General features: G+C 44.4%; 1 protein-coding gene across 1 annotated transcript in view; it reads left to right on the top strand.

The window, feature by feature from the left end:
• Window positions 1-23,937, top strand: part of LOC138287474 (estradiol 17 beta-dehydrogenase 5-like) — a 222,345-nt gene that overhangs the window by 95,775 nt on the left and 102,633 nt on the right. The window contains exon 4 of the mRNA XM_069227915.1: window positions 20,761-20,838. Within this exon, the coding sequence (XP_069084016.1) occupies window positions 20,761-20,838 (78 nt within the window). The remainder of the gene's footprint in view (window positions 1-20,760; window positions 20,839-23,937) is intronic.

Here is a 23,937-nt window from a genome sequence, read left to right as displayed (position 1 = left end):
CAACGTAGTGCACCTTTTCAGCTGCACATTCGGTGAGCCCAGAATTATCGTTTCATACCTTGTGAGTCTTGCTCCGGTCATGTGTTGCGTTCGGGAGCGGGTCAAAAGTATTTCAACTGAGTGAGGGACCATGACTGTTACTGGGTGTCCCATCACTATTCCTTCACTCTGAGTGAGGCTGATACCAACTGCTGCTACGGCGCGCAAACACCCTGGGAGTGCTGCTGCAACCGGATCCAAAGTAGCTGAAAAATACGCTACTGGTCTGTTTACGCCACCATGGGCTTGGGTCAAGACAGACAAAGAACATGCATCACGTTCATGACAAAACAATGTGAAAGGCTTTGTGTAATCAGGCATACCTAAAGCTGGAGCCCTACACATGCATTCTTTCAATTCAACAAAAGCATCCATCTCATCTCCTTTCAGCTCAATTTGATCCAAGGCATCCTTCTGGGTCAGTTTCAGTAAAGGCTTTGCTAGAGTCGAGAAGTTGGGAATCCACTGGCGACAGTAGCCCACCATTCCCAAAAACTTCCTCACCTCCCTCCTTGTCTTTGGTGGACTCATTTGAAGTACGCTTGTTATTCTCTCCTTCATTATTCTCCGTGACCCTTTCTCTATTTGGTGACCCAAGTATTTCACTTTCTTCTGACAGAACTGCAATTTGGAAGGAAACACCTTGTGTCCATTCCTTCCCAAATGGTTCAACAGAGCAATGGTATCGGCTGTGCAGCCACTTTCTGTCTTTGACGCGATCAGTAAATCATCAATGTACTGTACTAGGGTTGACTCAAACGGCAATTCTAATGCTTCCAAATCTTTCTTTAGAATCTGATTGAAAATTGACGGTGACTCAGAAAACCCTTGAGGAATTCGACACCAACTGTATACTCTGTCTAGGAATTTGAAACAAAAGAGGAATTGGCTGTCCTCATGAAGAGGCACCGAGAAGAACGCTTGTGACAAATCGATGACTGAGAACCACTCGGCATCGCAAGGGACCTGAAACATTATCACAGCTGGATTTGGTACGACAGGGCAACACTTGACTATGATGTCATTTATTTTCCTCAAGTCCTGCACAAGTCGGACCTTTCCACTTGGCTTTATTAGTCCCATTATTGGTGAATTACATGGACTGCTTAACACTTCTTTCAGTACTCCCTGTTTTACAAATTCGTCAATGAGTTGGGCAACTTTCATGAGGGTGTCTTGTGCCATGTGGTATTGTGGGGTCTGGGGAAAGATTGCATTGGGCTTTACAGTCACTTTCACTGGTTCCACTCCTTTCATCAATCCCACCTCTTTCCCTGTCATGTCCCACACTTCCTTTCCGACTGTCTCCCGTAATTCGGCTGAAATATCTTCTTCAGTTATCATCGGGAAAAGGCAAATCAGAGGATACTCTTCATCGACAGTTTCCATCTCATCCCCCTCTACACTGTCCTCTTCTTCCCCATCACTGCTCGTCTGTATTGTTATTCCTTCGTTCGAACACATGATTGAACAACCCAATTTACACAATAGGTCTCTCCCTCACAGTGCTATCGGGCTTGAGTCACATACCACAAACTGATGTACCCCTTGATAGTTACCGATGCTGACTGGTACCGGATCTGTTATTGGGTTCGTCAGGTGCCTGTTTGCTACTCCCACCACTTGAACTGTCCTCCCTGAGAGTGGCAAATTTGGTACTTCACTGCTCTTAACAGTTGAACGTGTGGCTCCCGTGTCAACCAAGAATGAGACACGATGACCCATTACTCTTCCCTCCACGTACGGCCCCTTTTGATCAACTTCCAAGGATGCTGCAAGCACACAATCTCCTTCTTCTTCTGAGCTCTCACTCTCCCATACATTGTTTATTCCACTCTCACTGTGTAATGGGAACTGTTGTACGGTGCCATTTGTACTCATTACCTGACCCGAGACCTGTGGAGGAACCATCACTTGCTGCTGACTCATTGGTGCCAAATGTATTTGCATTTGCTGATTAGGTACCATGGGTAACTGCTGTTGCATTGGCTGCATTTGCGTCATCTGCATACGGGGCATCTGCATCTGCTGCGGCTGCATAGGTTGCAATCCCTGCAATTGATTTACGGTCTGAAAATTTGGGCTTGGACCTCTCATTTTCGGTCCCCTCATTGTCTGAAATGCATTGACATCATTGTTTTGCTGACCAACACCTGCACCTGCACCTGCACCTTCCTGCACCACCATCGGGCACTCGCGTTTCCAATGACCGACAATTCCGCACACGTGACAGGGCATCACCTTCTTCATTGCCTGCACGCCCGTCACAACAGTGTTCAAATCCGGACCATTATTCACAAAACCTCCTCTGCCTCTGCCTCTAGGCTGTGGCTGAAACGCCATGTTTCCCTGCAACTGCGGCTGCGGTTGCGGTACCTGCTGTTGGAACCCTTGCATCCCTTGCAAACCCTGCAGACCTGTCTGAGCTGCCTTAAGCTGCATCATCATCACCTTCTCTTTCAACCTTTTCTGCTTCACTTCAATTTCGTCGCTACAGTATTTCGCATAATTCAACACCTCATCAATCGGTTTCCACTGCCAACAAATCAAATGCGACTTTATCATCTGACTTATCTCCGGTCTCAGCCCTTCCACAAATCTGAACACAAAATGAAGCATGTCCTTCGCCTCTATTGTCTCTGTGCCACTGTAGTTCTTAAACGCCTTTAACAACCTCTCATAGTAACTATGAATCGACTCTTTAGCCTCTTGGGCCGTTCCATCGATCTTCTGCCAGTCCACATTTTTCGCGGCAACCTTCGTCTTCAAATGCTCAATCACCTTGTAGTACAAGCTCATCACCATAGGTGATGGTGCACCCGTCTCCCTGTCTCTTTCTGGTTCACTTGTCGGCCAACCTACAGCTCTTTTGCAATCCTCCCACAAATCTGCTGGAACCACAATCTCAAAGAGAGTGTTCAGATCTTCCCAGAGACATTTTGCAAGCTTCACAAACCTATCAGTCTGTTGATACCATTCAATCGGCTTCTCTCTCAGTTTGGGAAAATCGTCCGTAAAAGACTGGATATCGCTTCTGTGCCATGGTACATGTATTAATTTTCCCCCTGCTGTCTCCCTCATTGGTAACATGGTTACTGTCTCGCTGCTTTGTGGTCTTTTCTCATTATGCTCTGTAGCACTGTCCCTCCTCTTTTCCTTTCTCTTTACCCATCTGCTTTCCCACTTGTCTAAGCACCTCCACACTTGTGCACTCTGCAACAATTCTCTAAGGTGCGCCTTCATGCCTGCTGACCTCATGTGTTCAAAATCTGTGGTCCCAAAATCCAGCCTGTAGCTCCTGCTCAAGTGTTTCATCTTGTCTATATCAACCCCGTTTTTGTCAGCTACCTCCTGCAAGCTTTTGTGTACCTTGTTCACTTCTTTTGTTATCCTGGGACATAGATATCTCAGCTCTTCTTCCGAGTAGGACTCTAACCTATTCACACCCATAGTCCCTTCCACCAATTCTTGTGCTCCATGTTCAGCCTCATCCTGTTCATATAATCGTCTCCCTTCCCACTGTCTGAGCTTTGTGTGGAATTTAGACTGTTGAACCACTGTGTCAGCTGTTGCGCATTCAACCCCATCAGTGTAGCGTTCACATCGACTGCCATTGATGGTTGCGGCAACTTTTCAGTATTCGATGTTAAAGATATTATCAGTGGGGGACTCGACCTCACCAGTGTCGACTGAGCACATACGGGACTAAACTCCATCAAGGTCCCAGATCCAGTTGGCTGAGCCGCTATCGGAGTTATCCCTGGAGTGCTTTCTATGCACCTTCTTTCTGTCCCATTCTGCAGCATTGATCCTTGACTGCTCATACCTAAGTTAGGCTGGCTGTACAAAGGTACCGGTGGACCTACAGTAATGGGTAGTGATATTGCGTCTGGCTTCTGTCCACTTCCCATGTTCTGAGGCATGTTCATTCCCACACCATGGGTCATCATTGCCGGCATGCCCATCTGACTCCCCGTCATTTGAGCATGTGCTGTTCCCCCCTGCATCTGCTTTTGAGGCATCAAAAACTGGGTTGATTCGGCTTGTGTCAATGTTGGGTTGTGACCATTCTGTACTCCCCTTACGGTTTGTTCTAGAATCATTCCTGCACTGTTGTCACTGCTGTAGTACCCTGGCATCTGCGGCTGATAATTTTCTGCTGGTTTCAACATGGGCACATCTGGATATATTCTCCTAACCTGCGGTATCTGCGGGGTGAACGGTAAACTCGGGTCCTTAGATCCCGATGATGCTCCTGAACTCTGGGTTTCACTGTTCTGTACCGGTGCCGGAGGGGCAGAACTGGTACTTGGACCTTGTCCATTCTCTGCATAAGGTGGTGGACGGTCGTTCAGCAATTGCATTATTAACTCCTCATCCTCTAACTCCTCTTCTCTTCTCAACTTTTCCTCGTCCTCTCTATCCTTGGAATACTTCCTGTCTGTCTTACAGGTAGCTTTCTTACCTGTCTCCTCTTCTTCCTTAGTAATTGCGGGGAACAATTTTATCCCCTGCAATACATCTGACCTCCACACCTTCTGTGCATTATCCCACCTAGCGTCCGCTAGTGTCTTTTCTACCTTTCTCATTCTGGTCTCGAACTTCTTCTGCTGTTCCTGTCTGGCCATTAGTTCCCAAATCGCTAGAGCCTCAAACTGTGCTGGCCTTGGAGGCACCTTCATGTCGTACATCGTGAATCTCAAATTCTCTAGGATCCTTATATTGAATGTCCCATGTATCGGGAACGCTACGCTCCCATGTTTCTCTGTCAGTTTGTGCCATTGCTTTAGCCAAAGACACGGAGCTACCCCCTTCTCTTCCATTACAATGTAAGCTGGTGTACCTTCGGGCGGCGTCTCCTCTCCTACGCTCGCTTTAATGTAAGACTCCCCCTTCATCGCACTCCTGAATGCTTTAAAGAATTTCATTTTCTCGTCTTTTATTTCACAAAGTTTGTAATCAATAGGTGACTTTAATTCCCGGAATACTCTTCGCTTGCCCCCACGGACTGCGTCCAATCCGTGCGCGACCCTTCTCTACAACCAACCTATCCCAGCGCGGCTCCTAGTGACGTCACACTCACACACACTGCGGCTGACAAAGCCTCGCGGCTAGTCCTCCTTCACTCAGCTCCTCTCGTAACAACTTCTTGCATGTATCGCGAGCTACCAAAAATAAAACAGATCTGTCGGTTTACTACAGGAAGGGTAACACAGTCGCTTCAGGACCTTAGGGACTTTTCACTAGCCTCGGCCGCTATTCCGTCTTTCTCGGTCCCCACGTTCGCAAGCAAATCTGACCCGCAGACCTACTCTCAACTTGTCAATGATCTATTCGAGTGCACTTAGAATCTTGTCAAAGCCCGAAGTCGAAGTTTCTTTCACTCCCTAACACACGTACCGACTCGTTGACCACGCCCGATCAACCTACTAAACCGCCCAGACCACAACATGGATCAACATACTCCGGAGTCTCTTGACCTCGCAGGGCCCGTCCCAACAACAACAACCACGTGGACCTTTTTATGCACAAAGCGCCACACGCACATGAAGTTCGACGACTTCCCTACTCTCACACTCGGAGTCGCACCTCCGCTATTTCTATGAAGTTCGACGACTTCCCTACTTCTACACTCGGAGTCGCACCTCCGCTATCTTCTAAAAGAAAAATCCTCGCAACCTTTTCACACACCCTGCGGCAATAAGCTGTGCAAGCGCAAAACCCTAACTTCACTCATACCATCACTAGTACCGCCAACGCTGATTCCACACCTCCATTCTCTCCATTCGCAAGCTCCGAGATCCCGGGAAAGTCGCGGTGGACCTAGCCCATCATCATTCTGTCAATCTGTTTTACCCAAGAAAAATCTAATTCAACTTCTCGAGTGGGGTCTCAAAATGCGTAACCGTTAATTCAACACCATGTACTCTAAGAGTACAGGGTCCCAAAAGACGAAACCATCCTCTGCTACCATCTACTGATAGAGCGGTCCGTACTAATAATTTACCTGTATTCGGACGCTCTTTAGGCCGATGAATCTTTTGACTAAGTGGGACTCTCTGTACTCTTAATCGGTCACCTTAATCAAATCAATAATCAATATCGAACATAAGCAATACCCTGTTCAACATAACACTTAACAATTAATCCAGAATACATTTTCGGCGAACCCTGACCTTTCAGTCAGGAATAACCACACCAGTTTATTGCAAAGTTAGTGAATTTTATTTCCCTATATTAACAAAGCTAGCACAATATAAATGTGTCTCAACACTAAATGATAAACGTAAATGAACATTAATAGCTGTCCATAGCGGCGAAACAAGTGCAATCAAGATCATTTAAAAAGTTATCCTCTTCATCTGAGTCTTATTCTTGGTTTTGTTTCTCTCTCCCCCATCAGCTTTCTTTCTGTATGTTGTCTCTTTGACTATTGCAAGGAAAACTCATCTCCCTCTATCATGTCCTCCCTCCAGCATTTCTCCCGATGACTCCACTTGGGTTCAAGCTCTTGTCTAAATGAATCCTTCACCAGCATGAAACCAGAATCAGGACTGGTGGGAGTGGCCTCTCTCAGCACTCACCAGACCGCTGGAGGCCTGTGCTTTCTCTAACCCAGCTCTCTTAAGACAGCTGGGTTAGATAAGTTTTAAGTGCGCATGTCAGGCTGGCCGTCGCGAGAAAGCCAGCCAAAGGGACATGCGCACTTTAAACTTAAGCTCACTCAGCAGCAGAGCAGAAGTGGCCCGCCCCGTCCTGACACTTGGTTCAGGACGGGGTAATGAAAAATAAAATGGAAATAAAGAAAGTTTATTACCGTTTAATTTTTCAGCTCTGGGGCATTTTTGTGGCATTTGTTTAGCGGGGCAATGCTCCTCCGCTCTCGTGGAGGGGCCGCCCCTGCCCATTCTTAGAAAATGAGACAAGACCACATGCGCTGATAAGCAACTGTAAGGCAGCACTGAGAAAACCTGCTAGCTTTCGGATGTGTTTGTTTCACCACTGTTCTGTGGGGCTGGCAAGTTTGTCTACTTCTATTAATTTACAGTCATCTCAAAAGGAAAAACTGTGCATTGCACTGAAAGAAAGGCAGGGTAGCTGCGTAGGCACACAGCTTACAGAGAGTTCCACTCACCAGGGGCATCATTTACAAGGAAATGGCGCAGCACGGTGTCACAAGCAATATTGTTGCACCATGCTTTGTCATTTCCAAAACGCGAACCGTATTTACAAAAATACGCCATATCCCTGTGTTTACCCCTTCGCTAGAACAGCTGCCTAGCGCCAATACAGCTATCCTAGCACCATGGCGCAAGGGTGGCTGCGTTGCATGGATGATTGTTTATTTGCAGAAAGGGACACCTTCCTGCACATAAACAATCATTAATGGCAATTTGCTCCTCCTATTTGTGCTGCACAATGAAGCAAACATAGAAAGAGCAAAAAACTCAGAGATATAAAAGTATAATGCCACCTCTGCCCACAGCAACACCCATTGCAACCCCCTTTGCCACAGAAAACTGTGTGGGGCGGCCCATATTTACAAGGCGGCGTTATGCCACCAAAAGTGGCTTTACGCCGATTTGTAAATCTATAGAGCACGGAAGAGCACCACGGGAGCATCGCTAAAAGTGCCGCTTTGGTGGGGTAGGGGCCACGTAAATGAGGCCCCAGGTACCTAAAATCGCCATCACAGAATAAAATGGGCTAGTGAGTGAAATCTTGCAATGCCAACAACAACAGCCATGATCTCATAGGGCCAGGTTGTCCTGATCTGCAAATACTGCTGCACAGCCATATGGTACCTGACACCTTATAAAACAAGCATTGGCAAATCCAATAGGTTGCACATATGCGAGATCCATTGACTTAGTTAATGTGTTTTTTAGCCATGTTGCACAGCAGGACAGCTGCTGTGCAGCATGGGTAAAAGTTAAACAAGCATTGACAAAGCCAATAGGTTTCGCCTTTGTTTTTTCTTTTGCACTCTATCTTACTAACTGGATTATAAATAATAGAAAAAGGTTATAATAATGTTTGTTCTAAAATTTGATACACCATTAACAGTTGTTTATGTTGTGATGTATGTTGAATTAATACCCCAGGATTTCAAACGGGTAATTTGTACCTTATTTAATATTCCATTATATTAGAGTCTAGTAATGTGTAGTTAGTAAAGTTCCACTGCACTTTCTGCACCATTCAAATCATGCCTCTTTTCACTGCAAGGTAAACACAATTGTGACTGTCTGTTTAGTAGTAAAACATAGCAATATTTGGTGTTTAGAGGAGCTATAACAACTTTGGCCCCAGTGCCACTGCAGCTGCTGCATGATTCAAATCATGGCCCTATTGGCTACAAGGTAACTGCACTTGTGACTGCCTGTTAAGTAGTAAAATGTAGCAATAATCTGTGTTTAGAGGGGTTCTGACACCTTGTGGCACCAGTGCCACTGCACGTGCTGCACCATTAAAACCATGACCCTAGTGCATGCAAGATAACTGCACTTTAGACTGCCTCTTTAGTAATAAAATATTGCAATATTTGGTGCTTAGAGGAGTTATGAAAAACTTTGGCTCCGGTGCCACTGCACCTGCTGCACCATTCAAATCCTGACCCTATTGCCTGCAAGGTAATTGCACTTATGACTGCCTATTTAGAAGTCAAATATAGCAATATTTGGTGTTTAGAGGGGTTCCGAGAGCTTTTGGCCGTAGCGTCACTACTTTTGCTGCACCTCTAAAATCAAGACCCTAGTGCCTGCAAGGTAACTGCACTTGTGACTGCCTGTTTAAAAGTAGAATTCCGCAATAATATGTGTTTGGAGGGGTTCTGACACCCTGTGGCCCCAGTGCCACTGCAACTGCTGCACGATTCAAATCATGGCCCTAGTGCCTACAAGGTAACTGCGCTTGTGACTGCCTGTTTAATAGTAATATATAGCAATGTTTGGATTTTAGAGCAGTTTGGCAACTTTTGACCCTGGTGCCACTGCACCTGCTGGACCATTTAAATCATGTACTCGTGCCTGCAAGATAACTGCACTTGTGACTTTTTCTTAATAAGTCACTGAGCGTATAACAATTTGAAATAAAATGTTGCTCAATTATACACATTTCCTTTCTTTAAAAATTAATGAGTGGTAATTTAAGAAACAAACACACAAATAATGTTATTGTTTACAACTGTTATTCATCAAAAATGTAATTATTGAGTAATGAAAAACACAACATAATGAGCCAACTCACTGCTTGCTTTACATATGCACTCGATAATCCATTGCAAGATGGTCGACATGTTTACACACATTTCAACGCAAATTGACTTGGGTTCAGTTCATCTGTTCGCGTACAAACACTAATAAGTTACCAATCAGCAAAAACTGGCGGGTGTACTTCGGCCACGCTCCACGCAACAGCAAAAGCAGAACAGAAAGCAGAACAAAAGAGCAGATGAGTCGAAAGTGACCTGCTAGCCAATAAAACAACAAGTAAATACAAGCCACGTTGGAGCGATGTTTGAATGGAAGGTTCAGGTAAGTAGGGGGCAAAGTAGGCGCGGGTTCTAAGTCTTCACTTATGCACTTGAGATCTGTAATGACATCACTGTATGCAGCAGGACCAGTCCAACCCAGCTTCAATTTAAGAAAGCGCTAAAGACCCACCTATTTAAAGAACACCACAGCACTACAAAGTAATAGTCCGACTCCACTCTCAGAACCCAGCTTTCCCTTTAATTGCTCATTGACGGTAAGCTTGTCTTTGATCTTGTGCAGAATTCTGCTGCCTTTTTGCTAGATTTGCACTATACAAATACCGCATACATACATATAATTTTCTGCAAGAGCAAATGTTGGGAAATTATAATGCAGATTAATGGTTTTAGATAATGTGACACCCTTGGTAACCAAGCTATGTAAATAGGTAATGAGTATCTTTCAACTAATTATCACATTTGCTGCTCCCTATTTCAGGGTGATATGGATCTTCATAACACAACCTATTATTAACCTATTCATGAGCATACATGCCTTACTTATCTGTCATTATCTTGGGGCTGAGAGCCAACCAAATCCTTGGCAGGCTTTGAGATCTTATGCAAATCCTGTGTTTTGTCTGTTAAGCCTCGTGCCCCTGGCTATGTCATTTTGATCATCCATGTACGGAAACATCCAATTTATTACCAAATGTACCAAACTACTTTGATGTGGGGAGGACTGCACTTCTCTTCCACTGGACAGGCACATAATGCTAGCCACTGGAGTACTCTAACATACTCAACCCTGCAGGCCCTGATTAGCTCCATACTCTGGTCGTTGCTGGATAACTTGTAATGACCTAGATAGGATGCCTGTGACACAATCCATCCGAGCAGATCTTAGACCCTTCTCCCCATCCCACCCCGGCCTGTCCAGGTCCATAAAACCTCAGAGTGGTTGATCCTGTGCTATAAACAGCAAATTGCAAGGAGTATGTTAGGAAATAGTAAATATCATAAAGGGGCTGGCAGACAACATACCATAAACACAACTTCACGCTTATCCCTCAGTCTTCTCCATCATGCCGCCAAGTGGTGTGCCCTATACCACGATAACCACATACAAGTGGTCATCACAGAGGACATGGAAACACTTCCCACATAACATCAAAAACAAATGCAACAAACACATCTTCCTCTACGCAAGCTGCACAGTGCAGCGTGCAACCTGTGCAGGCAAGCACTCCAGAATCCATTTAGGGTTTAAGCACTAAATAAATATTACAGTACCATCGGGTATCTGACTTATGGAATTTATAGAAAGCTGAGCCACCTTGCCTTGCCCTGGCAGGGGTCCTTGCCACTGATTACACAATAACGTTATAAATCTCATTAAAATCCATGGAATGTGCTAAAGTGCTCAGGACATGTGTGCCCGTCAGTAAGACTGCTTCTCTCCTTTGTTCTCAGCAGTCACGGCTCGTGGCAAGCAGAAGGGGCGGGTCGGAACAGTGCATGGTGGGGGGAATAAAAATTAAATTAAAAATAATTTTTAAAAAATCACTTACCTCCATCGCCGTCGCACTGCTCCATCTGCACCTCTGCTGCAGGCACAGGCTCCCAGCCTGCCTTGTGGGCAACTGTGACGCTGCTCAAGGCAGTGTAAGGATTGGCCTAGAGCACCCACCCAGGGCGCTCCCAGGCAGACTAGGAGCCTGCGCAGCCTCTCTCCAGCACGGCAACTGTGTTGCTGGGCTGGCGAGAGCCTACTGCGCATGTGTACTTGACCGGCCCGAGACGGCCGGCCAAACATACATGCGCACAGAGGGGGAATGCTGTGCACTCCCCCTCAGGTCTCATCACAGCCTGTGGCCCCGCCCCTTTTACCAAAAAACGATAATAAACACCTTGTTGTCCTTTACAAATAAACCAGACTCCCTCAGTCAGTCAAATTCAAAATGAGATGACTACCAGACAAAGCAGCCCCATGACTCTGCTCTCAGCAAGGGAGCAATACACGCAGCAGGTTTCCTGCGCACAATGCAGATAACAGAATCCTGCTTATTTCCACTGGGAACCACGCTGCATTAGAGAGCAGAGGGAGTGTTTGCTGGCACTTTAAAATGCCTGAATATGTGCACCTGACTGTATGTCTGCTCTGTCAGTCTAGGACATCTACAAGCTGCCCCACACCTCCACGTTTGCATGTTCTTGTATCAGCACTGAAAAGGGCAGGCCCCCATTTGTTTGTTTTTGAATGCTAAACTCTGCAGAGAGGGTCTCACATCCTTGGGGGCAGCACAACCACCAGCCGGGGAGTGCTATTGTCTAGGGCCCCTTTTTCACAACAAGCATCAACAAATGGAGGCGTAGAGACAGCATACAAACCAGTGCTCTCTGATGGATTGCTACTCCTCAAAAAAGAAAAAAGAACCTTTGCATGCGTATGGACACTGGACACCGGAAGTAGTACTTGATCGGGGCTCCATGGCAAGACGACGGAGACATGGAGAATGCACTGATCAGCCGAGTGACGTAGGAGCCTTCGTGGAAGCCAGCCAATGGTAAGTACAGGGATGAGGGAGCTTTGTGGGCGCCAGCCAGTGGTAAGTAAGGTGAGGTAGGAGCCCCCGTGGGACACAGCCAATAGTAAGTATAGGTAAGTTAGGGGTGGGCTTAAGGTCACTTTTAAAAGTTTTTTTAATTACATGAGATTTCGCAAGCACAGAGCAAGCGCTGTGCAGGCAAAACCTAAAAAGTGCTATGACATGGTCTTTACAGCATTTTATGAAAAACTTTCAACCATGCTGTGCAGCACCCATGCAACTCTATAACATGGCAAAGAAAACTTTGCCAAAGCCAAATAGCTCTACTACGTATGGAGTACATTATTGGGTGCAATAAATAGCACCTATTCCAAGTTTGTGGGTAATAACATGCATATTTTGGTGCTTAATGCACCAAAATATGCATGATACAGTAAATACTGTATGCTTTTCCACCGTTAACTTTAACGAAGGTTGAGGTATTTTACACATCTGATGCTTATCGGATGTGTTTAAATGCAACCAATCTCGTAATTCCAACTTGTGCTGACCCACTCGTAATCAGGCCTCTTGTGTATTAATCAAATGATTATTCAAGGTACTTTGAGTTGCAGCTATATATGTGAAGTTACACCAGAACGTGCCAAGTCCTATTTTTAAGTCAAGCGCACAAGCTCTTTGACCTATTGTAAGTACTGTGTGCTTTTTAACCATGCCAATCACTTTAATTCGTTCCTGGGCCTGCCTATCAAAAATCACTTGATGACATTGGTAAATGCTTTACATTTGTCCCACCTGAGGCTGTTTTTGTCACGCCTGGCAGACTGCCCCTGTTACATGGATTATTGCATGATTGCTGACATACTTCAGTGTGGGCAAACTATTTCTTTTGTCTCTCCCCTTTGTGCTTCATGGCAGCCATGGCGCCAACAGGCACAACAGCATGAAGTCGATCAGTATTATCACGAGGGCGATTAATATAATCACCAAAGCCCATTATGGTCATTATCTGTTCCAGCGATTGCTATCATTCACGTTTATCAAATTGTGGGGGGTGCCGGGGAGTGGGAGCTGGATTGGTATGGCACCTCACAGGTCATACCCCTACAGTCCTATAGAGCATGTATATCCTCCTCTCTTCTCGAGGGTTGATGCATCCACAAGTTTTCCATCCCCCCCATTGATTTTAAAAACACAAACTTTCACAGTCATCGTAATCGCAGAAGACTCGTGCTCCCCGTCCTTGAGCCTGATTTCAGCACGTGCACAGCTCACGGTGGGCTCGTGAAGGCACAAGGGGGCAGGCGGCTGGCGTCAATTTCCTGCTGCCACTCATCAATGGGGGAGGGACTCATCTCTCCCGCAGCTCCTCTCTGCAACACTATATGACCTATTTTATTCCATTCTTCCAGTGTGTAATTTATGTACAAACGTGGGGTGTTAGTAGGAATAGAGTGGCACATTACTGCACCCTTTAACTAGATCACATCTAAAGTAGGCGAATGTGGAAACGTGCAACATATCCTCGTTAACCCGCCCCTTCTTGCCAACTGGAGTGCCCCCGTCTGTTTTTGGGACTGGCCTTTGAGACAGTGCCAAACTCTTGTTTTTCTAAAAAAAAAGTACACATTATACATACTTTGAGTTGTTTTGGTCTGATAACTTCACCCATTGGTCTGGTAAATTGTCATTCACAATTTGTTTCTACCCAGGACGGCATAAAGTATCCTGCAATGGGTCAACCCATTTTTACTAACTGGTTTCCTTCATTTTGAGTGACAGCACAAAGCCTGTGCAGTATTGCTAATATCCACCTAAAAGTAGTTCCTTTATCTTTAGTGATAATTATGCTTTTTATTTTATTTATTTTGTACATTCATTTAAATAACCCAAAAATGTTTTGCCTGCACTTGGTGTGCCCTGGTAATGATGTATTTCCCCTCTTTTTTAAAAGTTGAAAGTGTTTAAGTTACACTGTAGAGTGCTTAGTTATGTAGTGATTTTGTCTTGTTCCCTTCACAAAACATCACTAGAAAAATGGCCACAGCTGTTAATGTTTTAACCCCTTCGCTGCCAGGCCTTTTCCCCCTCCTGTGCCGGGCCTTTTTTTGGCTATTTGGGGCAGTTCGCGCTTAGGCCCTCATAACTTTTTGTTCACATAAGCTACCCACGCCAAATTTGCGTCCTTTTTTCCAACATCCTAGGGATTCTAAAGGTACCCAGACTTTGTGGGTTCCCCTGAAGGAGACCAAGAAATTAGCCAAAATACAGTGAACATTTTGTTTTTTTCAAAAAAATGGGGAACAAGGGCTGCAGAGGGCAGCTCGTGTTTTTTCCCCTGAAAATGGCACCAACAAAGGGTTTGCGGTGGCAAGATCACCATCTTCCCAGCTTTCAGGAACAGGCAGACTTGAATTTGAAAACCCAATTTTTCAATACAATTTTGACATTTTACTGAGACATACTGCATTTTTACCATTTTTTGTGCTTTCAGCCTCCTTCCAGTTAGTGACCAAAATGGGTGAGAAACAAATGCTGGATCCCAGAAAGCTAAACATTTCTGAAAGGTAGACAAAATTCTGAATTCAGCAAGGGGTCATTTGTGTAGATCCTACAAGTGTTTCCTATAGAAAATAACAGCTGAAATAAAAAAATATTTAAATTGAGGTAAAAAAACTGCCATTTTTCTCCACGTTTTACTCTGTAACTTTTTCCTGCGATGTCAGATTTTTTAAAGCAATATACCGTTACGTCAGCTGGACTCTTCTGGTTGCGGGGATATATAGGGCTTGTAGGTTCATCAAGAACTCTAGGTAACCAGAGCCAATAAGTGAGCTGCACCTTGCAATGGGTTTTTATTCTATACCGGGTATACATCAATTCATTTGTTGAAATATAAAAAGTGAAAAATAGGTATCAAGAAAACCTTTGAATTTCCAAAATGGCCCACAAGATAAGGTGTTGAGAAGCAGTGGTTATTTGCACATCTCTGAATTCCGGGGTGCCCATACTAGCATGTGAATTACAGGGCATTTCTCAAATAGACGTCTTTTTCACACACTGCCTTACATTTGGAAGGAAAATTGTAGAGAAAGACAAAGGGCAATAACACTTGTTTTGCTATTCTGTGTTCACCGAAGTCTCCTGATAAAAATGGTACCTCACTTGTGTGGGTAGGCCTAGCACCCACTAAAGGAAATGGCTCAAAACACAACGTGGACACATCACATTTTTTCACAGAAAACAGAGGTGTTTTTTGCAAAGTGCCTACCTGGGGATTTTGGCCTCTAGCTCAGTCGGCACCTGGGGAAACCTAGCAAACCAGCGCATTTTTTAAAACTGACACCTAGCTCAGTCGGCCCCAGGGGGGGCAGAAATGGCCTAAAGTAAATTTGCCCCCCAACCCTCCCGGGGAGCGACCCTTGCCTACGGGGTCGCTCCCCCTGCGTGACATTGGCACAAAAAAAAAGATCCCCGGTGCCTAGTGGTTTCTGCCCCCCTTGGGGGCAGATTGACCTAAAATCGGCCGATCTGCCCCCGAGGGGGGCAGAAATGGTCGAAATACAATTTGCCCCCCAGGGGAGCGACCCTTGCCTAATGGGTCGCTCCCCATCTCTAAAAAAACAAAAAACAAAAAAAAAAACACAAAAAAAATTTGCGCTGGCGCCTAGAGGTTTCTGCCCCCCCTAGGGGCAGATCGGCCTAATAACAATAGGCCGATCTGCTCCCAGGGGGGGCAGAAATGGCCTAAAATAAATTTGCCCCCCATCCCCCTGGGGAGCGACCCTTGCCTACGGGCAGAAATGGCCTAAATACAATTTGCCCCTCCAGGGGAGCGACCCTTGTCTAAGGGGTCGCTCCCCATCTGTAAAACAACAACAAAACAAAAAATCCCCGGTGCCTAGTGGTTTCTGACCCCTTTGGGGGCAGATCGGCCTAATTAAAATAGGCTGATCTGCCCCCCAAGGGGGCAGAAATGGCCTAAAATAAATTTGCCCCCCAGGGGAACGACCCTTGCCTAAGGGGTCGCTCCCCTTGCGTGAAATTCACACAAAAAAAAACTCCCTGGTGTCTATTGGTTTCTGTCCCCCTTGGGGCAGATTGGCCTCATAAAAATAGGCCAATCTGACCCCAAGGGGGGCAGAAATGGCCTAAATATAATTTGCTCCCTATGGGAGCGACCCTTGCCTAAGGGGTCGCTCCCCACCTCTAAAATCAAAAACAAAACAAAACAAAAATAATTATCCCTGGTGCCTAGAGGTTTCTGCCCGCCTTAAAATAAAATGCCCCCCCTGGGAGCGACCCTTGCCCAAGGGGTCGCTCCCTCATGCCAATTTCATTTAAAAAATAAATCCCTGGTGTCTAGTGGGCGTTTCAAAAGCCGGATTGCTTTACAATCCGGCTTTTGAAACGCAGGGAGAGACTTCAAAGGGAAGGAAATACATTTCCTTCCCTTTGAAGCCTCTCCGGGCCTCCTCCACGTGATCGGAAGAGAAATGCAAAGCATTTCTCTTCCGATCGCACTGGAAGCCTCTGTGACAATCAGCGCGCGATCGTGCGCTGATGTCACGGGGGGTGGGGGGTGGAAGGGGAAGGGGAAGGTCTTCCCCTTCTATCCCTGCCTTGGGGGGCTTGGGGGGGAACTCCACAGAGGGAGCGCTAGCGCTCCCTCTGGGCTCTGTGCACAGGACGTAATGGTTACGTCCTGGGCACACGAGCACTGTGCCTCAGGACGTAACCATTACGTCCTGGGCACAGAAGGGGTTAAAATGTAAAATTGCCTGTGTATAGTCTGGCAGCTTTCATTAGATGTTGGGGCGTGGCCCGTTGAGAATGGGGCTTCGAGACATGGGGCTGTGTCTCACTGTGTCGATGAGACTCCTTTTATTGTTTATGTGTTACAAGTGGTTTCCCCCATAATTGTTCTGCTGCCCGACTCAGTACGCAGGCAATGGGCTTTGTGTTTGCATATAAATGTTATATACCAATAAACAGATTTGAACCATAAAATGTAAAATTGTCAATGCAAGCATGTGACTGCCAAACACTTGAAATCGGTAAATGCTTTAGGTAAAACAGAAATCCTCAAAGAGAAAGCAGCTCTCCTGGCACAGCTGGAGAGCTGACAATACAATATTTACTGCACCCGGAAATCACCCCATAATGCTTTGCAGGGCATTACTTTTATAAAACATTTTTGCTCATAACTCAGTCTCTGGTGGTCCTAGGATAGGGACCACCACCAAAACTTTCAGTGGGACACACTCTTTCCATCTGGGTCATCTCTGTGTCCCCACATTAAGTTGGTGGGGACCTCAAAATAATAACTCCTCTGACCAGTCAGTATATTTTTAAGCTCTTATTGGTGGAACTTTTGTTTCACCGTTGAGAGTAGTTAATGTTTTATGAGTCTTGTTTATAATATTGTTGTAGTAATCCTGCCAGCCCTGACAGTGTGTAATGCACTATATTCTCTAGGGGTTAAATATATGGTCATAGTGCCTTATTTCCAGCCATTTGTTTTCTGTGTGGTTATGATCTTTAGTGGCTAACTATATAGTTATATGAACATGTTTATTACAAACGTTATTTTTATTGTGATGTTCTCTAGGGGCTGTTCTAAGCATCACAGTCATATCAACATACTAAACTATTCTTGGCAAAGTAACTTACCCCATAATGCTTTGCAGGCCATTACCTTTACAAAACATTTTTGTTCATAACTCAGCCTGTGGTGGTCCTAAAGTAATGGGACAGCCTTCAAAACATTGACCAAAATGTGCTCTTTCTGCCCACATCATCTCTGGTTCCCCACAGTATATTAAGAGGGACTACGAAATAATAACCCCTACCACCATGCGTTATCTTTTTAAGTTCTCTCATGGCTAAAACTTTTGTTTTACAGCTGGGAGGAGTTATGTTTTGTGGGCCTTGCTTGTAATATCATTGCACTAGGTTTGCTAGCCTTGGAAATGTGTAATGCACCATGCTCTCTACGGGCTACATATATGGATACAGTGCATTTCTTTCTCCAATTTTTGTTTTATGTGATTATGTTCTCTAAGGGCTGACTGTATTGTTATATGGCAATGTTTCTTCCAATTGCTATTTTTATTGTGGTGTTCTCCAGGGGCTGTTCTGAGCATTGCAGTCAACAAACTATAATATTTGTGGTATGAAACATGCTCCATAATGCTTTGCAGGGCATTACTTTTATAAAACATTTTTGCTCATAACTCTGCCATAGTGGTCCTAGGACAACGGGACCACCTTCACAGGACGCTTTCTGTCTACATCATTTTTGGGTCCCCAAGCTAGGTTAGTGAGGATGCCAAAATAATAACGCCTCCCACCATTCAGTGTCTTTTAAACTTTCTCATGGCTAGAACTTTTGTTTTAGAGCTAGGAGAAGTTTTGTTTTAAAGGCCTTGTTGGTAATATTGCAGTAGGCTTGCTAGCCCTAAAAAAAACTCTCTAGGGCAGAGATCTTCAAACTAGGGGGTGGGCCCTCCTAGGGCCGCCTCAAGTGATCCCAGTGCCAGACTCTAGCCAAAAGAAGCATTATACCGATATCAGGCCTTTGTTTTAAGCAGAAGCATGTTATTGCATTTTTAAAAAGGTAACAGTACTTAACTGCAATCTTTAAATAGGTCTAAAAATATTTAACCATTGCCATCTTTATGAAATAATTGTGAAAAATTCTGAGGGGGGCCCCAGTGATTTTTATTTTTCAACTGGGGGGGCGCCTCATTAAAAAGTTTGGAGACCACTGCTCTAGGGTCTAAGCATATGGTTACACTCCATTACTTTGTTCTCTGTTTTTTTTTTCATGGGGTTATGCCTTCTACGGGATAACAATATGGTTACATGGCTATGTTTCTTACAAATTATATTATTGTTATGGTGCCCTCTAGGGGCTGTTTTGAGCATTACAGCATGATGCCAAAAGTTTATTTCTGATAAAGGTATATATGATCATTGTATATGTTTTAATAATCTCTCCTTATTACAGTTATGACCATGATTCAGACCATCTTAACATCCTTATTACACAATGACTGTTTGAACACTCTTGATATGTTTGGGTGACCCTTCTAGTTTATTTATCCTCTTTTGTGTTAGCCAGCCAACAACTCTGATGGTGGGGTTGAAAGTGGTATTCTATTGGAATTAGCATGGCAGATTTAAATTAGGATGCTAAGTGGTAACGTTTTCATTTTTTGCTGCATATAGAGGAAGATGGTAAACGGAAGGGCTTTAGGTATATGCAGGGCCACTGGAATTATAAGGCAAGAAAATACGAAATTATGAGGCAGGGTTGACCAGTTTATGTGGCAAGAAAAGTCCTGTTATGAACTTAAAATGCCAATAGCTCTAACTCAAGCAAAAGTGGGACCTATTGCATTGCAAATACATTTTTAATGTAATGATTTAGGGCTAGCATTAGCTAAGTCCTTTTGATGTACTAAAACTGCTCCCATTACAGCATGAGGCAGTGAGTTACTCCACTTCAGCCTTGGCTAACTTCACTATGAATGATAGCATTCTGCACTTTCACAATGAACACATCCACAGACAAAGGACCTCATTAGGAGTTCGGTGGACGGTTTGAACCGTCCGCCGAACTTCTGACAGAGAGGTTGCCGCCACACAGGTTACCTTCCCGCTGGACCCATTCCGAGTTTCCCGCCCCAGCCCAGTGGGAAAATGTCGGCAGCACTGGCGCCGGCTCTTAATCGAGTCGGCTGCAGTGCTGCTACCGCAGGGGGCACCAGCACAGTGCACAGCAGACAGTGAACAATGCAAGGGTGCTGGGCAAGGGGAGCTCTGCCCTGGCTGATTCCGACCTGCACCCACTGTCAACCCGTCACGTTCATTGATCCCAGCTGAGACAGCGGAACCATACTGTGGCGGTCGGACCTCTACAGCAGCGGTGGTTCTGAGCGCCACCTTGTAATGAGGCCCAAAGTGGTCCCTTAGTGCCAGGGTTCACTATGGCTGCTGGCCAGTGTTTTGTTTGACTGATTATGGCTGAGCAGTTTACCCAGAAATAAAGTTTTGCAAAAAACATGTCAATTAGAAACAAACATTGACAAAGCTAAACAGCTGTTGGCCATCTCTTGTTGATGTAACGTTCTTGATCAGATAAAAAAATATTTTCTTGAAAAATAACACCTGGCAACTCTTATGGTTCATTCGCATATATATTTAGCTCAGACTTCAAGTAAGCATTTGATTTTCATTTTGCTTTTAGTGGTAAAAGACTTGTTTTGAAGCAAGCTTCACCTTTCAGCAAATAATTCCTGACAGTTTTATGTGTTATTAAAGCAATGGGTCTCAAGAGGTGGAATAACACACCTTGTAGCCAGTGGCATGGCAATTGAAAGGACATTGTGGGCTGATTGATTCATATTATTCAATTCAGAGATCAAAATGGAAGGTAGACAGCTAATGGTGTGTGTCTATGTCCCAAATGGGCACAGGACCTATAATTAGAAATGTTAGAATGCGCCAGTGTCGATGTTAATGAGAACTGTTTCTCCTGTGTTCAGAATTTTTACCTGAATCTTTGTAAACAGGACAGTTGCACGTCTAAGCAACACAATCTTTGAAATCTCAGCAGAAAATTGCCTTTATATCTAGTCATTGAAGGTGTGATATTTGTTCTTAACTTAACTTCTCATTCATTCTTTTTAGCCTGGAGATAACCTTCTGCCAGTGGATGAAAATGGAAAAGTGATTTACCACAGTGTTGACCTCCGTGCCACATGGGAGGTATGGCATTGTACATAAGAGGAAGTGCATGTCTATGGAAATTGTCTAGCTAATGTGTAATTGTGTGTGTGTTTAACTAACGTTTACCTGCAGGCATGTCTAAAGCTGACACGAAGCTGGGAATGTTAGGTTGCAGCTAGATGCTGTGCCTCCAAGCTATTGTTTTTGTAGTTTTGTCCATGCGTTTGGGCCCTGTGTGCATATCTTGCCTTTATGTCTTGGCTCAATCTTGGTGTCGCCCATTTCTGGTGTTCATATGTCCACATCTCATTATTTCCCGGGATGGTGTCACTATCTCCATTTACGTTCCAATGTCCAAATCTCTATGTCCGAAAATCCTTGTTTCCTTGTTACGTGTTCCATTATCCATGTCTTTTATCTCAGAACAATTTCTGTGCCTCCTTTCCCTCTTGACTGTCTGTTTCTGTCCTGTCCATGTGACCTAGTGTTCTTGTCCCAGCACTCAGTGTCACTTCATCTTTGTCTTTCTATCTCAGTAACTGTCCTTGCACTCTGTGCCTCAGTGTTTCCCTTTCCCCTTGTCCATGTTCCCCAGTCGGGTGTCTATATGTTTTTCTACACCCCGCTTGGAGCAAGGCCACAGTGCACTCAGGTAAAGTAGGCCATGCCCTCTCTATACTCTGCATTGTACATACAGGGCACTGTCATATATATGTCTTCAGTGAACATACAGGGTATGCCACAGGTAGGGCTACCAGCTTTGTTGAGTAACAAATGCTGACCATGTTAAAATAACAAAACCATTTTAGAGTGAAATCGAGTGACTCATTTATGGACTTTGAAAAATCTTGCAAATCTTGCACACGTCACACAATGGTTTTTCCATTTAAATATGTTTATTTTCATACCAACTTTCGTCTTGTCTCCATCAGCTGTTTGCTCTCTTGCATTGTCAGAAATTGGCTATCTTTCATTCACAATCTTTTGATCAGCAAATCTGTATCTCTTAATTTTAATTTATCAGACCTTATATGCATCTTTGAAACCTGGCACAATGCCCACACTCAGGCTATTATTGATTCCCTGGTCCCTTAAGGGACCTCTTAAAACTGGAGTACAGACAATTGAGAGGAATCTCTGTTATGTATAGAGACTCAGTTAAATGATAACATTCTATTCCTCCTCCCATTCAGTCTTTGAATGCCTCACAAATTAGGAGTCTCGCTTTCATATTCCCTGTACTTACACATTCATCACCCCAAAGATAAAAGCCAGTTTTGAAGCACAGATTGCTAACTACTTTTCTACTTTTCAAAAGTTATATTTAGGGAACCCCTTTCTGTTTCATTTCAGTATTGATTTGGACAAAAAAAAAACTTCAAATATCCCAATTATTTTCTGCAGCTGTAAGACGTCCATCAATATTTGTCCCGTTGGATCCTACATGTAATCATTGCTGGTTCAGTGTCAATCAAATGCTCATCTCCAATTGATGTTGGTCTGATCACCATCAAATTCCTTTCCAATTAACACTCCCATACTCATCTTCATCAACCAATACAATGCCATAAATAATCTAACAACTGTCACTTCAGACCATACATTGGAGAGGTGTATTATTCATGAACAAATTCATGACTTACACATGAGTGATGCCAACTATATGCTGACTTCATACAACTAGATCTCTGCCTTAGCAGCTGACCCCGTAAGTTAAAATAACAGTATCAGAACCCCAGCCAACCACGGTTCACTTAGGTACTTAATACAAGAGAGATTTGCAGTCTAGGAAATATCTGACCATTCTCCAAATTCCCAATTACTGGCATAGAACTAAAATCCTTACGCAAGTGAGTGTACCCGCCTCCAGCCTGACAGAGGAGGTCATCCAAAAGAAACTTTTACGTAAATAGTGTAATTGGATGTCCATATTCCTAAATATGCAGGTAAAAATGTGTAGGTTTTTTTTCTGGTCATTTATAGTGACCGTTCCATGGAAATGGTGTTTGGGTGCTAACAAATCACAGGAGCACCACTGTAAGCCAACCCCAGAATCTTGATTGTTATTCACAGTTTACAAAGGTGTGATTGTGATTTTGTCATTTCATTGATTACTTCAGAATTTTCAGCTGTTGCTTTGTGTACTAGATGTCTGCAGCTCAAAGAGCAGGTATATGCCCACCACATAGCTCATCCAGTTAGAACCATGATTGCACCACAGAAATATGTATCCAGAGTGCCGAAGTGTGTTAATCTGAAATATCAATTCCCAATTAATCTAACGCGCACCACAAATACAATGTCTTGAGAAATAATGAGTATTAGGTATAAACTTTAATGGTTTAAATACCACCACAAGAAACAAAATAATGCCATTCAAGTAGGAATAGTGCTCCTAAGTAGAATAGTGTAATAGAAAATGACCCTCAAAGAACTGTTGCATGAAACAATGCTCCTCAAAATATAGATGATGCTCACAGATTACTAGTTTGCAGAATCGTAGAATCCGACATCATAACATTATCTGGTAGAAATACTTACTCAACATAATGATCTACTGAAATCAAGACACAATTGTAGTACTATTTCCAGCATAAGTCTCTACAGGTCATTCCTGGTACTTGAAAGCATTAATGCCAATAATTATAAAAGACATAGGTGGTCATTACAACCCTGGCGCACGGTGTTAAAGCGGCAGTAAGACCGCCAACAGGCCGGCGGAAAAAAGTTTGGAATTACGACCGTGGTGGAAACCGCCAACAAAGACAGCCACTTTAACACTCCGACCGACACGGTGGTACAAACAAACAGCTCGACGGTCACTGCCAACAGACAGGCGGAGGACAATGTACCGCCCACACTATTATGACAGGCCAATCCGCCACCTTTTCCGGGGCGGATTCACCGCGGATAAAAACACAGCGGAAACAGGCATTTCGAAGGAAAAACGCTCACCTCTACACACTCCACGAGGAAGGAGGACACCATGGAGCCGGAACTCCATATTCTTCCTGCGCTAGTCTTCCTGCTCATGTACCAGGAGCACCAACGCCGGCGGCGAAGACCACGGTGAGTACTGCACCTACGACATAGGGGAGGGAGGAGGCAAAAAACAGGGACACTCACACAAACACCCCA

Source organism: Pleurodeles waltl, chromosome 4_1, assembly GCF_031143425.1.
Source record: "Pleurodeles waltl isolate 20211129_DDA chromosome 4_1, aPleWal1.hap1.20221129, whole genome shotgun sequence".
Taxonomy (NCBI): Eukaryota; Metazoa; Chordata; class Amphibia; order Caudata; family Salamandridae; genus Pleurodeles; species Pleurodeles waltl.
This window is presented reverse-complemented; position numbering and strand designations above follow the sequence as displayed.